The 15907-nt window shown below is 38.3% G+C and overlaps 1 protein-coding gene across 2 annotated transcripts in view; it reads left to right on the forward strand.

The window, feature by feature from the left end:
• Positions 1-15907, forward strand: part of LOC108713296 (arf-GAP with Rho-GAP domain, ANK repeat and PH domain-containing protein 3-like) — an 83253-nt gene that overhangs the window by 52746 nt on the left and 14600 nt on the right. For both annotated transcript variants that reach the window (XM_041588766.1, XM_041588767.1), the window contains exons 18-29: positions 828-891; positions 2498-2661; positions 4450-4662; positions 5463-5568; positions 6288-6435; positions 6865-6933; positions 8462-8536; positions 10210-10324; positions 11010-11138; positions 11232-11365; positions 13091-13173; positions 15475-15510. In XM_041588766.1, coding sequence (XP_041444700.1) covers positions 828-891; positions 2498-2661; positions 4450-4662; positions 5463-5568; positions 6288-6435; positions 6865-6933; positions 8462-8536; positions 10210-10324; positions 11010-11138; positions 11232-11365; positions 13091-13173; positions 15475-15510 — 1336 coding nt within the window. The remainder of the gene's footprint in view (positions 1-827; positions 892-2497; positions 2662-4449; positions 4663-5462; positions 5569-6287; positions 6436-6864; positions 6934-8461; positions 8537-10209; positions 10325-11009; positions 11139-11231; positions 11366-13090; positions 13174-15474; positions 15511-15907) is intronic.

Here is a 15907-nt window from a genome sequence, read left to right on the forward strand (position 1 = left end):
ACATATTGTGTCGCTTGTCTAGTCCCTTTACTCCCAGATGTAGGTCTCTCAGTCTCTTGATGCTGTCATGTGAGAAAGTTAAAAATAAAATTGTTTTTGAATGTTTTTTAATGGGTTTCAGTGTATACCCCCATTTGAAAGCTGGAAAGTAAGAAAAAGAAGACAAATTGTTCAAAAACAATAAAAAAGAAAAAGTCCAGTTGAAAAGTTGCTTAAAATTATCCATTATATAACATACCGTATATACTTGAGTATAAGCCGTCCCGAGTATAAGCCGAGGTACCTAATTTTACCTCCAAAAACTGGGAAAGCTTATTGATTTGAGTATAAGCTGAGTATAAGCCTAGGGTAAGAAATGCAGCAGCTTCTAGTAAGTTTCAATCAAAAAATTGAGGGTTTCTGCTCCCATTGAAGGTGCCGGCGTCTCGTTTTTGGATGCCGACGACCATTCTTGGATGCCGGCGACTATTCTTGGATGCCGGCGACTATTCTTGGACGCCGACAGCTATTCTTAGACGCCGGCGACCGTTTTTGCGCTTGACCCGAGTATAAGCTGAGGTAGAGTTTTTCAACATATTTTGGAGGCTGAAAAACTCGGCTTATACTCGAGTATTTACGGTAAAAGTCTTAATGGTGAACCACCCTAAAGAGTTTGTGCTATATCTGCATATTATATTTTTGTCTTCACCCCCCATGAACTTTACTCTGTTCGAAATACCCCAGACACAAGCTTTATTTCAAAAGTATAAAATGTATAAATGTTAAACAAAGCAAACCCCTCATAACACACTTACTCATTATGTCTATGTTTCCTTTTGCTTTATTAGCTGTATCGCCAGCATCTGAAAACACAGAGAAGAAAGATATGCTGATACTTGTTGAGAAAGGACGGTGTGTTGTCTCGCTTGCATTGACTTGTTGTTTAGCATAATTGTTTAATATGTTAAACCTCTGCTATCTACTGGCCACATTGCAAAAAGGTCCATCTGTGCAGTTTCGTATTATCAGTCCTAATGCAATAATGCTTAAATACACGTGCAATCTCTGTGCCACCTACTGGCTAACTGTCAGAAAGGCTCCTGTCATGTCTGTAAGCACTTCTTTCATTGTTCATAAATATGCTACCTGTTGTCCATACGTTTAGAAATATATGAGATTTAGGGGCTGATTTTTCAAAGGTTCAATGTTGGAGTTTTTTTTTACCTTGAAACAAATCGAATGAACTCGAATGACCTTGAAATAGTATCTTATTTAAGAAAAAACTTGAACGTCTAAAAATCGAGTGAATATTTCCGACCCAAAAACTCATATCGGATTCAAATAAACTCGAATTCTTCTTCTTCTAAAAAAAAAAACTAGAATGTCAAGAAGGCTACTAACATCTTCAAATGGGTCACTGGACCTCTTCCATTGACTTCTTCATTAACTCGGCAGGTTTTAGGTGGCAAATAGCCGCATTCGGGTTGTTCCCAGGGTCCAGGTATGATAAATCTCGAATTCGAATTCGAGCTTGTATTATTCCCAATTCAAATTTGTGAGTTTTAACAAAAAATACAACTCGAAAATTTCAATTCAAATGTACTACAATTCGAACCTTTATAAATCGGCCCCTAAAACTTCTCAGCCTATTTGCACCAAGGAACTACAAATGCAAACTGACATGTGCAAGCACAGGAATGCAGTGAACTATTTAAAAAGAAAAAAAAAAGATATGGATAATTTAAAGGCAGACTGTACAGAAGTTACAGCTGCTACAAAATACAGGAAACAAGTTGTGCAACTCAGGTTTCCACCTGGCCAGTATTTTACTAGCCTGGCTAGTGATGGTTGATCCCAATGTAATTAATATGGAAAAAAGATAAATATATAGGAAGGCCAGTATATTTTTACCAGAAAAGATGGCAACCCTACGTGCAGCTGGGCTTCACCACAATATCAAGCCTTTCAACTTAAAGTACCAGTAACCAAACACCAAAAAAATTTTAAGTAAAAAAAAACATTGTAACTATCTTTAGTAACACCTCCATTCTACAATAAGTTAAATATTTGAATGCTTTATTCAAAAATACCTTGTAAAAATTCTGCTTCCAGTTGTGCAGTGACTTCACAAATAGGGCGATATGGTGACATGCCCTCTGCTACAGCCTACGTGCGCGCTCCACATCTCCTAAAACCGGAAGACAGTTACTGCCACATTTGAAAGGGTTTTTAAGCATTCCTGTATTATCCTTCAGTGTATCATGGTCAATCATAAATCTTCTAAGGACAACTGAAAACCTGTATCATTCCGCTAGTGTTACTGGTCCTTTAAACGCTAGTTCAATTAAAAATGATTGCAGTAAAGGCCCCTATTTTATTACATGGATATAGATTAGCCCTTTAACATTAACTTTCAAACATCATGTTCATGCTAAACAGCAGGAGTTTTGTTTATGATTTACAATGCAAAAGCTTTACCTTCCTGAAATGTATATGAATCTCTTGTACTTGCTTGCAGGACACTGTACCTTCAAGGAGTTACAAAGGGAGATTTCCTTGCCTGGAGCACTGATATTCAAGCAGCCGCATGCAGCAGTGGCAACGTTCTACGAGAGCAACAGCTGAGCAGGAATGACATTCCCATCATTGTAGATAGCTGCATAGCTTTTCTTACCCAATACGGTAGGCCTTTCTCTACACTATACAGGACCCTCCATACAACAATGCCTGCTCCTACACCAGTCTGAGATATGCTAAAGGGGTTGTTCACAACAGTTTTTTTTAAGTTCAGTTATTTTTAGATTCATCACTAGAAAATAGACTTTTTTTAAATTGCTTTCCATGTTTAATTTTTCCCAGATTTTCATTTTAGAAGTACATGTTTCCTGTCTCTGGTGTTTCTTTCTGAACTGTTACAATTTGCTACATTAGTTGATTCATTTCTCAGCAGCATCTGGGGAATATTAACAAATATTATATAAATTCTAACTGCTGCCTTTAATGACACAGGGATTCTGCTCAGCAGGGAGAAAGATAGGAAATAGATCAATCTACGTATCAATTTAGATCAGTGACAGGGTCGATGACCCCCGTCCAACAGCTGCTCCATAAAAACATAAGAAGGTGAAAAATAAAAGTTCAGAAAAGCAGCCACTAATAGAAAGTTATAAGTAACTGAAAAAAAACTTTCTTTGTGGTGAACTATCTGAAACTACTGAACTGAAAAAAGTGTTGGAAGGTGAACAACCCATTTAATGGACTAGCAACATTGAAAAGTGAAAAAGTCCTTGTAAGGTATCATTGTATAGTTCTGTTGAGAGACATAAATGGCTTTTGAGCCAGTTTATCTTGCTGTGTAAGAACAAAATCCATTGTATTATAAGTAGCGATGAGCGAATCTGTCCCGTTTCGCTTTGCCAAAAAATATGCAAAACTCAGAAGCAGAAAATTTGCAAAACGCATTGGTCAATGGGCGTCTGAATAATTTTTATGCGCACTACAGTTTTTACATGCGTGACTCTTTTGTCCAAATGCATTACCGTCAATGGGCGGCAAAATAATTTTGACATGCGAAAATTTTGATGCACCAAATTTTTCCAGAGCGAATTTTCGCAGCAGTTTCACCACAAATCCATGCCTGCCTAATAAATTCGCCCATCACTAATTATAAACTGTATAATCAGGTGACTTTTTGCACTATTCAGCTTGAAGGCCTGACCCCATGGCGATACAGCAGGAGTGTATAGTGTAAAACAACAAGAGAAAGAACATAAAAAAACCTGAATTTAGAGTAATTGAAAAGGGCCACAGTTTAAAAGTAGGGATGCACCGAATCCACTATTTTGGATTCAGCCACACCCCCAAATCCTTCACAAAAGATTCGGCCGAATCCCGAGCTGAATCCGAATCTTAATTTACATATGCAAATTAGGGGTGGGAAGGGGAAAACATTTTTTTACTTCCTTGTTTTGTGAGAAAATCACGTGATTTCTCTCCCTCCCCTAATTTGCATATGCAAATTAGGATTCGGTTCAGCCGGACAGAAGGATTTGGCCGAATCTGAATCCTGCTGAAAAAGACAGAATCCTGGCCAAATCCCGAACCGAATCCTGGATTCGGTGCACCCCTAGTTAAATGGGCCCCAGAAAATTAAAAATTCAGAAAAGAAAGCTGATAAAATGGAGTACAAAAGAGAGAAGGAGAAGACATAAAATGTAAAACATTAGAAATAGTAAATAATGTAAGATGGAGGGAAGGTAAGAGGGGCGAATGTACCAGTGGCTAAGACAATGGGAAATAGAAAAATGATGGAGGAAACTATAAGTAGAAAACACGAACCAAGGTGAAAATAAAAGTACAAAGGGAGCAGAATACTCAAAAACAGAACATGAAAAATCAAAAAATGCAGAAACTCCGCTAATGCAATAGGCCTTTAGAGTTCAACACACAGTAATGTCAGCCTTTCTGCAGGTCTGCGGCACGAAGGGATCTACCGCAAAAATGGAGCCATACCACGTATAAAACTCCTCATAGACAAGTTCCGCAAGGATGCACGCAATGTCAAGCTTCGCATCAGCGACAACTTTATCGAGGATGTAACTGATGTGCTAAAAAGGTTTTTTAGGGAATTGGATGACCCAATTTTTACTACAGAGCTTCACCCACAATGGAAAGAGGCTGCAGGTATGGTTCCTTCAAATTCAAATTGCTACTTTTTATTACTCATCTTTCTATTCAGGCCTCTCCTATTCATATTCCAGTCTCTTATTCAAATCAGTGCATGGTTGCTAGGGGAATTTGGGCCCAAGCAACCAGATTGCCGAAACTGCAAACCGGAGAGCTGTAAAAAACAAATAATAAAAATGAAAACCAATTGCAAATTGTCTCAGAATATCATTCTAGATCATACCAAAAGTTAATCTGAAGGTGCACAACCTCTTTAACACTCCTAGCGAGCAGAATCGTGAATATAAACTTGATGATTTCAGAAACGGAACAGAATTTTTAATTGATTGCATTTAAAAAGTTTCTTATTTCATTGTGCTGAAGCTTAGTTCCCCTTTAATATGTAATATAAAGCGATGCAGATGTAACCTACGCATCTTGGACATTTCAAATGTATTTGGGAGCAAGGCTTATTGACCCTATGGAGCAGGGAAAATGGTCTAAATAAAGAAGGAAAATCTTTAATAAAGTGAAAACGAATGATGTAAAGCTATCCTCTAATGTTTTGCTCTTTCCTTTGGAAAGAAGTGCAATAAAAGTAAAATAATTCTGATTTAAAACAGAAGGAATTAAGCAAATGATTTAAAGGCAAATTAACCCTTTATCTTAAGACTACCCTTTCTCCTGATAAAAACAATTGTGCTCCATAGTCTCTGTTTTCCTCATTGTATTTGATGAAACTGAGAATATGTGGGAGATAACGGACTTGTGTTTTTTTTTCTTTTTTCAAAATGATCAAACTATATATTTTTTTCCAGATAATCCAGAAAAATCAAAACGACTGGAAAAATACTTGGAGTTAATTAACCGTCTTCCAAGACTTAACAGAGCTACACTGACTGCTCTAATTGGTCACCTTTACCGGTAAGGATTTATTTTATTTTACTTGATAGAGGAAAAGTCAATTTAAACTGTTAGGGTAAGGGCACACACTAAGATTCCTTCTCCCCAACTAAGGGACCACTCCCCAAACCAGAAAATTAAGTGTTGGCTTAAGGAGAACTTAAGCCTGTGTAATACCGTGGGTCCCCTTCCACACAACTGAATGATGCTCAAGTTAAGGGATAGGTAGGGGCCAGCGTTATATTCATGGGACCTAGACAGGTCTGCAAAATGCAGTGGAAAGACCTGCAGCTATCCAGCAAGGCACAAAGAAGGGCTCAAATGTGCAAAAACATGATGGTTTACACCAGTTATTTGCGCGTTTCCCCCAGCCCTGCACTTGGTAAATGAACCCTTAAGACCTTTGTGTTCTCACTGTGTCCAATAATAAGAGAAATAGCACTGGTACTGGCTACAGGTTACTTTAGTAAAATAGACACAGCCTTTAAGGGCAGAGACACACGTGGAGATTCGGGGAGATTTAGTCACCCGGTGACAAATAGCCTCTTCTTCGGACGACTAACTGCCTTCCCGCCGGTTAGAATTAAAATGGCTAGATGGCACATGGAGCGCTTCATTTTCCAAGTTTCCTCTGGAAGATTAGTCACGCAAAAAAGAGGCGATTAGTCACTGGCGACTAATCTCTCTGAATCTCCACGTGTGTCTCTGCCCTAATTTTACAAATCTCTCTCATTTTCCAGAGTTCAGAAATGCGCTGATTTCAATCAGATGTGCACAAAAAACCTTGCACTTTTGTTTGCCCCAAGCTTGTTTCAGACAGATGGGAAAGGAGAACACGAGGTGAAGGTTATGGAGGATCTAATAGATAACTATGCTTGTGTTTTTGGGGTAAGTATATTCTTGTTTATTTATATTTGCAGAAAGAATTTATGGGTAGAGACAAAGTACAATGTTTGGGACTTTCATCCTTCTTCAAACAACTTGTAACAAAAATCTGGTTATTCCCAACACTGTAGACCCTACCCGTGTGCTATCATTGCTACATTGATAGGGGCCAATGTCCAATCAAAATGTTGCATACTTAAAGGTGAAAGTGTGTCCAAAAAAGTTAGTAATTTTAAAACAAAGTTCCTGCAAAACAGAAATCCCTTAACCATTATGCTGTAAGGAAGAACCATGTTGGGTTCCTGCATTTCTGAAATTTATTATTTGATTCAGTGTAATAATGTAGCACGCCAAAGTAAATAAATCCTTTGAATGTTTGTTGATGGCCTTAACAAAGTCGTATAAACGACTGAAATTGTTTTCCTATTGCAGATTGAAGAAGAGCAGGTTACACAAATGGATTTAGAAATCAGCCTAATTACAACTTGGAAAGATGTTCAAGTAAGTGAGCTCCAAAAGCGGAACATTGCACATAACCAGCTCTTGTGCCTTGTATCTTGTTCAGGGAGCTGCAAAATTGCAGTTGTCCTCTAGACACACCCATGGGTTCTTCTGTAATGAAAAGGGGTTCAAGAGGTTAAGTACAGAGGGAGGCAAAGTTGTAACCCTTAGAGACCAAACATTTATACCCATGTGCATGCCCAGGCTACTATGCTCTGTGAGTTGCACTGGATTAATAATTTGCTCCTAGATGCAGAGTGCAACAGATGCAAGGGAGGCCCTGTACTTAATACCTGCCATAAGCAAGAGGCACTTAATTGTGTCTACATTCTGAATGATGCTCAGATGAGGGCTGTCCCAGATAAAGGCATTCTTCTGCCACTCCTCCTGTTCATAGTGCTGTCAACCACATGTAGGTACAACCCTTTGTATTCTGTTTTGTGGATTTAAAGTTTTGGTACCTTTTTTGCTTCTTAATTATTGAATTTGTGCCTGTGCATACTTCCTATGTAAATGGACTATCCTCTTATTATATTGAGCTCTTACATCAGAGAAGAATGCCAGGAATTGAATACCACCCATGGGTATCATAGGTTTAAGTTTCCCCTTTTTAATCAAGGAGTGAAATCAACCCCTGAATGCCTATTGTCATTTTATTCTGTTTTAGACATTAGCATACTTTGCCATCCCAATTTAAATAAATAAGAAGGCATCATTTTTCTGTGCACAGATAGTTTGTCTCCATATGACAGTCAACATTTAGGCCTGACTTCTGTACACTGACTTATGTCTAGAGGCCTAATTATAAAAGTCTGAATTTATCTCAATATTATCTGAAAAAAACTCAGACCAAATCCATATATTTTTTTCCTCTCTTTATTTATCAATTAACTTTCCCGAAATTTTTTTCGGAATTTTCACCCGAAAACTCAGATTTTGGCAGATTTTTACCTGAAAACCCCGAAAATTATTGCATGAAACCCAGCGCAGATCAAAAAATCTTTGGGACTTCTCCCAATGATTTATATGCAACCTCGGCAGGTCTGAGATGCTGGATTTCAGATTCTGGCTTTTTCCATCCTCTGGGTATAATAAATTCCAAAAGAAATTTAAAATTCAGATTTTACACAATTTTTCCGGATTTTCTGCATTTGGAGTAAATAACCCCCCTATTTTTTTCCTGTGTAAGCATTAGTCTGAAAAACAGCAAGAATAAAAATGTTGTCAAGATGCATTATTCAGAAATGACCTGCTGGATATTCATGGAATGATTGCTATTGCCGGTGTATTATTGGATTTATGGAATTAACTCCATGTTTTGTTTCTGTAACCTTTCCTGGCTCACTCTGGTCACACCTTAATTGTCCCATTGGTGGCAGCAGAGTCGGATCATTCTGGATATACTGTACATCCAGAGGACCCAGGGTAGTGCAACAGACACTCCCTCATTTCTGTATTTTTCATAAGAGGTAAAAGTCAACTTTTACACATAAAAAATAAATTTTGTGTTTCATATGTGTATTGTTAGCTATCACAGGCTGGAGATCTAATTATTGAAGTTTACTTGGAATTGAAAATACCAGACTGCTGTGTCACTTTAAAGGTCAGTATCTTTGAAGCCTGCAAAAAGTTAACTTGTTTACATTGCATTCTTTGATGATTCAAACTCTTTACTGCTTATTGCAAGCTTTTTCTTAGTTGCCATTATATGTATTGACTGCTGGATCTTATTGACCTGTTAACAAAACATAAAATATGCAGCATTCATCAAATGTGAAAATTGCAACCCAAAAAATGTCCGATAGTGTAGTGCTGAAAATTCATTAGGCAACGCCCCCTGTACCACACACCACTTTGAGCCTAGTGAGCACCTCATTAACCACATACATGTAAGGTCACTGCAGAAAAATCGATTTAGAGCATTCCATTAACAGCAGAAATGTCAAAAAGATCACAACAGAAAATGGATTCAGAATATTGTATTACTCCCAGACATTCAAGTGAGGACACTGCAGAAATGGATTCAGGGCATTTCAATACCTTCATTGAGGGGATAAAAAATGCAGGAGCATAGGGATTGCTCAGTACCACTTAGTGAAAGTGCTGCTGTTAGAATTTAGACAGATACTATAGGTGCTGGAGAAGAAATACTGCAAATAATGCTGGACTGGAGAGCACAAAGTATTTTTGTCCTCCTAATTTTTTCCCCTTTTTCTATATAATGGGCTTTTACTCCCACTCCAAGCCCACCCACTTGTAACAGGGCCCCTACTATTATCCATCACTTTCTCCGCAAAGGCCCCAGTCCAAAAATAGCAGATGCCTGTGTCACGGGTGGGGTGCATCTGTAATAGCTGGCACAGCTGCCACTCCCTTGATTTCTGCTCATCAATAAGCCATGGATCTTTTAGCTCTGCCATTGTAGCCCTTGTGTCTCACTTGACCTCCAGCTTTACTGTCAGCATGAACCTAGCCTCGTCACTCTCTGAATCACTGCTCTCCAAAATGGTGACTGAGGGTCCCTTTCGGGGTGTCCTCTCTTCTGCTAGAAGACCTTCCTCCTACCACGCACTCCCGACACCTAGGCCAGAACCATCCAGTTTAGGTTACCTATTCTGGTGGTGCACTTTTGGCCAGCAGTTCTTGCGCTGTATCGCCTTCACTCCAGTTCTGCAGGTAGCATTTTTAACACACTATCGTCACACGATGGTACAAATCTCTATTGTCACAATTCACAGGGGTTCCCCATGGCTGGATGGTTTGAATCCTGCCCTAACTATGCCAAATTTAACAGGGCCCCTCGTAGCTGGTAGTCTCTTGTCACATAGATGCTTAACAGTACTAGGCCTTTGAAGGAGACACTTCAGAGCAGATGAGATTAACTCAAACAAGTTTTATTGGTGTCACAGCCTTCTACAGGGTTTAGCTTACAGTGCAGACGGGGTTACGTACACCACATTGTTCTCGAAACTGAAGCCTTCAGGGCCCGTGCCCAATTGGATGCATTGGCAGGCTTTTTGTTGTAGAGGGGGACCTTATAAAACTTGAGCCTACCCTGGGCGGTGTTGACTCTTCTCCTTACCCCTTATAGTTCTCAATACTAGTGCAAAGTTATTGATCCATAGTCAGAAGCTTTTCTAAGCAGCCAAACTCATTGACTACTATCTATAAATCAGATAGTAGCACACATTGCTGAGCCATCTTTTACATTTTGCTACTATATGTACTGTATATCCAGAAAACACGTTACTCTTGTAATGTTTGGTGTTCCTACAGGTTTCCCCTGTAATGACAGCAGAAGAACTGACCAATCAGGTTCTGGATATGAGGAACATATCAGCAAGCATGGATGTATGGCTCACCTTTGAAGTGTTTGAAAATGGGGAACTTGGTAAGATACAGCATTAAAACATAAGGATGCCTCTTGATTATTAGAATACTATGCATATTTCAAGTCTTCCGATATACAGATGACATTGAAAGATATTTTGGCTATGTTCATTTTTCCATCATTCGGGACTAGGGTCGGAGGAGAGCTGTTTCAAGCAAGTAAATTACATACCTCTGTATTTTAGGGCATACTATCTTTATATAGAATATATAAGTAACATGCGCTTAAAGCAGTCAAAATCATATACAAATTGGCTCATTGATCAAAGTAGTACACGCTTTCATAAATGGGCCAAATCACTAAAACACTTTCCTGACTTTCTCGCTTACTTTTTTTCAGAAAAGATTTATGTGGAAAATATGTTGCAAATCCAGTAGATTACCAGTTTGAGTTTAAATTAGTCTGAATTGATGTCTTTTATCTGGGGTCCCAAGTGTTTAAGTTTTTTGACTTTGTTAAATGTTAATTTCTGTTGAAAACTGGGCCCTACAGTACTGTTGTCGCGCTGGGGGATGATCAAAGAAAGAGAGAAGACAGGAGTAAATGTCTGATATCTCTGTGTTGCCATGTAACCTTATTTTACATCTTATAGTCCTATCTGTGTATACCTTATAAACTAGTGAAAGACAATATGCAAATGTCCATCTATGCAATGCCACTTACAGAATAGCCTTGTTCCATACAGAGCGTCCGTTGCACCCGAAAGAGAAAGTCCTGGAGCAAGCTCTGCAGTGGTGCAAGTTAGCCGAGCCTAGTTCTGCTTTTCTACTTGTAAAGAAAATCCCAATTGGGGAAGGAAGTTGTCTTTTTACAGGTATGCCACAGCTTTCATTTCTCTAACAAACACAATCACACGCAGTAGGGCAAATGAGTCTTTGTATTAACCTTGGATTAAATTATCACATAGGCATGAAAAGAGAGACTCCAAAATGCGGCCTGCTGAAATGCAGAGAGGAGACTCCTAAGCTTCTAGGAAACAAATTCCAGGAGAGGTATTTTGTCATCAGAGATCACACACTTCTGCTGCTTAAAGAGAAAAAGGTATTTGTTTCTCTGTAATAATGCAAGTTTATCCCTTTGGTATTAAAGGGGACCCGTCACCCAAAAAAAAATTATTCCAAATCCTATTTCATCATGTTAGTCAAGCAAAATGAACTTCAATTACACTGTACAATTATTTGAATATTGTTTCCATCAGTCTGGGAACTCATAATTATAGCAAGCAGGCAGGAGCCATTTTGTGGTCACTGTTATTAAGACAAGTCTTGTATCATCTCAGACTCTTGTTTGTGCCCCAGAATGGGGGACCTGATGTCCATCCCCATGTTCTGGCTTCATAATTAAATGGCAAAGAGAACTGGGGAATGTGGGGAGAGCAGTGACATCTAGTAAGTGCTGAATGGAAAGTGAAAGTAAAGCATATTATTATTATTATTATTATTAACATGTATTTATATAGCGCCAACATATTGCGTAGCACTGTAAAGTAAATGTGATTATACAACTTCATCACATGAATTACATATATAGAACATATGGAGTTACAAACATCACAATCAATACAGAACATCACAATCAATACAGGTACAAATAGGTGAGGAAGGCCCTATGCATAGACATACAGTCTAAAGGGAAGGGAGAAATACACAAGGTGTGGGAGTGGGCAAGATCAAATTGAGTGGGTGAGAAATGTGGTATTGTATGTGGTGTTGCGTTTGATAGTTAAGCAGAGTGAGGGTAGGCTTCTCGAAAGAAGTGCGTTTTCAGAGATTTTTTGAAAGCAGAAAGGTTGGGAGAAAGTCGTAGAGGAGGGGCAGGCAATATTTGATTGACAGCTGAGATTTTTAAATGAGTTTACAACAGCTATGAATGCTTTAATAAAAAAAAGAATTTGAGTTTCATGTTTTATTTGACAATGACTTTTATTATACAGATTTTTATGGCTGGGTGACAGGTCCACTTTAAGTAGGCTTCACAAAATTCTGATCAACATATTGCAAACATTATAGAGACTGGGCCTCATTTACTATTAATCGGCACTAAATCACTGGCAAATGTGTGGGCACTGAAATACAGAATATACTTGCACCAAGCAATTATATGCACATGGCACCAAATACTAGGGATTAGGTATGACCAAACTACTAAAGGGTTATAGGCAGCAAGCTACAATTTGCATATTCAGGAGTGTGTCCATGTTCCTATGGAGGTGACTGATGTGTTCCAGAACAGTTCCACGGTAAATGGCATGACAATTCTCAAGTCACAACAACAATTGTTGACTACATCTATTCTTCATATGAGTTACTACTGTATTGACAATGCCCTGGGGCCTCCAAGTCTTGCTCCTCTTTTCCAATATTTGGTTGTGTGAGTTTTTGTCTGAAGGTGAGGATTTATAGGTCAAGCAAAGAACTATACAGAGGACACAAGGCAATCCTCTGCACAGCTGTTGTCAATTTATTAAGGCTACTGGCACATGGGGCAGCCATATGATGCTCTTGTCTCCACTCAATCCTGTATCTGCACACACAGGCACTGCATTGACTTGCTTGCAGAAACAGAGTAGGTTTCAATGTGGAAATGTGGGAATATGCATTATCTTGCCAAATTATGTTAAAACAACCCTGTACTACTGGTTGCCTTTGGCTTTTGCCTCTGCCAGCAGACACCCATTGAATACAGAGTTGCTGAACTGTGCTTCTCTTATGGGCACTCGTGGAGGGGCAGGGTTGATGCTAATATGGAATGTTTTTCTCTTTACAGAGTGCAAAGCCAGAAAGAGAGTGGCCCCTTGATACAGCCAAGGTTTACATGGGCATTAGGAAAAAGATGAAGGCTCCGTCCCAGTAAGCTATTAATATTATTATTATTATTATTATTAATAATCAGATACGATTATAAAGCACCAATATACTCTGGAGCGCTGTACAATAGAGGGTTGTATACATAAAAGAAGGTAATCCTACTCAATAAAGTTTTTCATCTAAAGATATGTTATTTTGCCAATGAAAAAGACATTTAAATGCTTTACACCAAAATTTTATTGCATTTAAATGACCAGCACCCATTTCTCAAGTAGTTTTTTATTCTAAATAATGGAAAGTGCCCGGTTTAGTGATCTAATACCAGCAATTAAAATTTACAGTTCAAGCTGTTGGCTCAAGAATAATTCAGGTAGTTAGTGGGATTTGTGGTCCTTTAATCCATAAGAGGAATGGGTAGCACGTTATCCAGAATGATCAGGACCTGTCTTTTTCCTGATAAGGGATCTGCATCCTAATACTTTTAACAATAATAATTAAACTACTCTGTTTTATTATTAAATATTTCAATTCCATATGTTGGTGTCTCGGAACCAACCGAATAATATTCCAATTTCAAAATAGATAAAACTTACAAAATACAGTGGAATTAAAATGAAATATAAACTTTAGTTTTATTACACATACACAATACAATTGATCAGTGACTGGCCAGTCTACCAATTTTTAAAACAATTATATAATTAATAAAAAGATAACAATAAGGTGACCCTTAAAATTCATATGCTTCTGACCCTTAATTCCCATACAATTAATATAATTCAATATAGAGCCATTCCTAATTAATATAAAGTCCAATCAATTCGGCAAAATGATTAATATTTGAAACACATCTCATAGTGTGTGGAAATTTCACAGCTGTAGCCCAAAAAGAGCAAATTGAAAGATGCACTCCCAAAAACTTGGGGGCAGATTTACTAAGCTCGAGTGAATAGTTTAAATCCAAAACTATTCGAATTTTGAAGTAATTTTTTGGGTACTTCGACCATTGAATTGGTCAAATTTGATCGAATTGAATGATTCGAACGATTCGAAGTAAAAATCGTTCGACCATTCGGTAATCAAAGTACTGTCTCTTTAAAAAATCATTCGACTCAATACTTTGCCAAATAAAAGCTACCAAAATGAATGTTAGACTATGGCGACATTGTAGATAGGTTTTGGGCACTTTTTATGATCAAATAAAAATCATTTGATCGCTTAAAATCGTTAGAATCGTTCAATTCGAACGATTTTTATTCGATCGAACGGTCAAACCTTTTGAGCTAAAATCCTTCGAATTTGATATTCGAATTCGAAGGATTTTACTTTGAGGGTTGAATTCTAGGGTTTTTTAACCCTCAAAATTCGACCCTTGATAAATCTGCCCCTTGATGTTCAACAATAGTTGTCGGATTGTGGAGGGTGGCTCTGGTTCAAGTTTAACAACCTTTTTGATTACCACAATATTAATTATGTTATTTGTGGCACATATAGGTCCAATGGTGGTATGTTATCTACAGTGTATATGCAAGTTTTTTGCCAAATGGGGCACTTTCTTTGTTGGAGTATTTCATTTTATTAAGAACCATCCAAAACTGCCCATGCTACCTCTTAATGACTTTAAAGGACCGTTTACACCAACAATTTAATTCTGAAAATACTGTATCTGCATAAATCTGCATATGCTGTTAAAATGATAGGTTTATCATAACGCCCCATGATTCTTACTATAACCTCACCTAAATTAAGCAAACGATATTTCTTAGCTCTGCAGGAAGTTCCTTAACTTTTATTACGCAGCCTGGCTCCTGCTCTAAGCTGGAAGACATTGGAGGTCAGAGTTCTCAGCAGTCTGTACAGAGAATAAGTTTGTGTTGGGGAAAGATATGAAATAGACCACAAACATAAATCTCCGCACATTGTTAGTGATGGGAGAATCTGTCCCATTTTGCTTCCACAAAAAAATCCAAAATGGTAAAAAAGTTGTGAAATGAAAATTTGGATGGCAGCGACGATTTGGCGCACGTCTATTTTTTCCAATTGCATTACAATCAATGAGCGTGCATAATATTGTCGCCAGCGTCAGATTTGTCGACAGCGTCAGAAAAATTCACCCAGCAAATTTTCTCAGCAGTTTCACAAATTTATTCGCCGGCGGCGAAACAAGGAAATTTGCAGCGAATTTGCGCCTGCCGAATAAATTCGCCCATCACCATTGTCAATGGGTCTCTGCAATAAAACTTTTCAAAACAGTGGACTTCTGGTTCAGAGCAGGAGCATCCAAGTAGAGCTGTGCATATATATGATATTAACTATATTGTTTTGCTGTGCTTGTTTTGTCAGATGGGGTTTTACCATATACCTGGATAAACAACAGCTGTAAGTACTGTGTGATATATATATACGTATCTGTCTCCATCACTATACACAAGCCAATAGGGATGTAGCGAACGTCGGAAAAAAAGTTCGCGAACATATTCGCGAACTTGCGCAAAAACGCGAGCGGTTCGCGAACGGTTCGCGAACCCCATAGACTTCAATGGGAAGGCGAACTTTAACATCTAGAAAAGACATTTCTGGCCAGAAAAATGATTTTAAAGTTGTTTAAAGGGTGCAACGACCTGGACAGTGGCATGCCAGAGGGGGATCAAGGGCAAAAATGTATCTGAAAAATCTGCCTGTGTGTGCTTGGAAGAGATAGTGTAGGGGGAGAGCTGTTAGTGATTTCAGGGACAGATGATAGTAAGTTTGCTGGCTAGTAATCTGCTTGATACTG

The sequence above is a fragment of the Xenopus laevis genome, chromosome 3S, assembly GCF_017654675.1.
Source record: "Xenopus laevis strain J_2021 chromosome 3S, Xenopus_laevis_v10.1, whole genome shotgun sequence".
Classification (NCBI taxonomy): Eukaryota; Metazoa; Chordata; class Amphibia; order Anura; family Pipidae; genus Xenopus; species Xenopus laevis.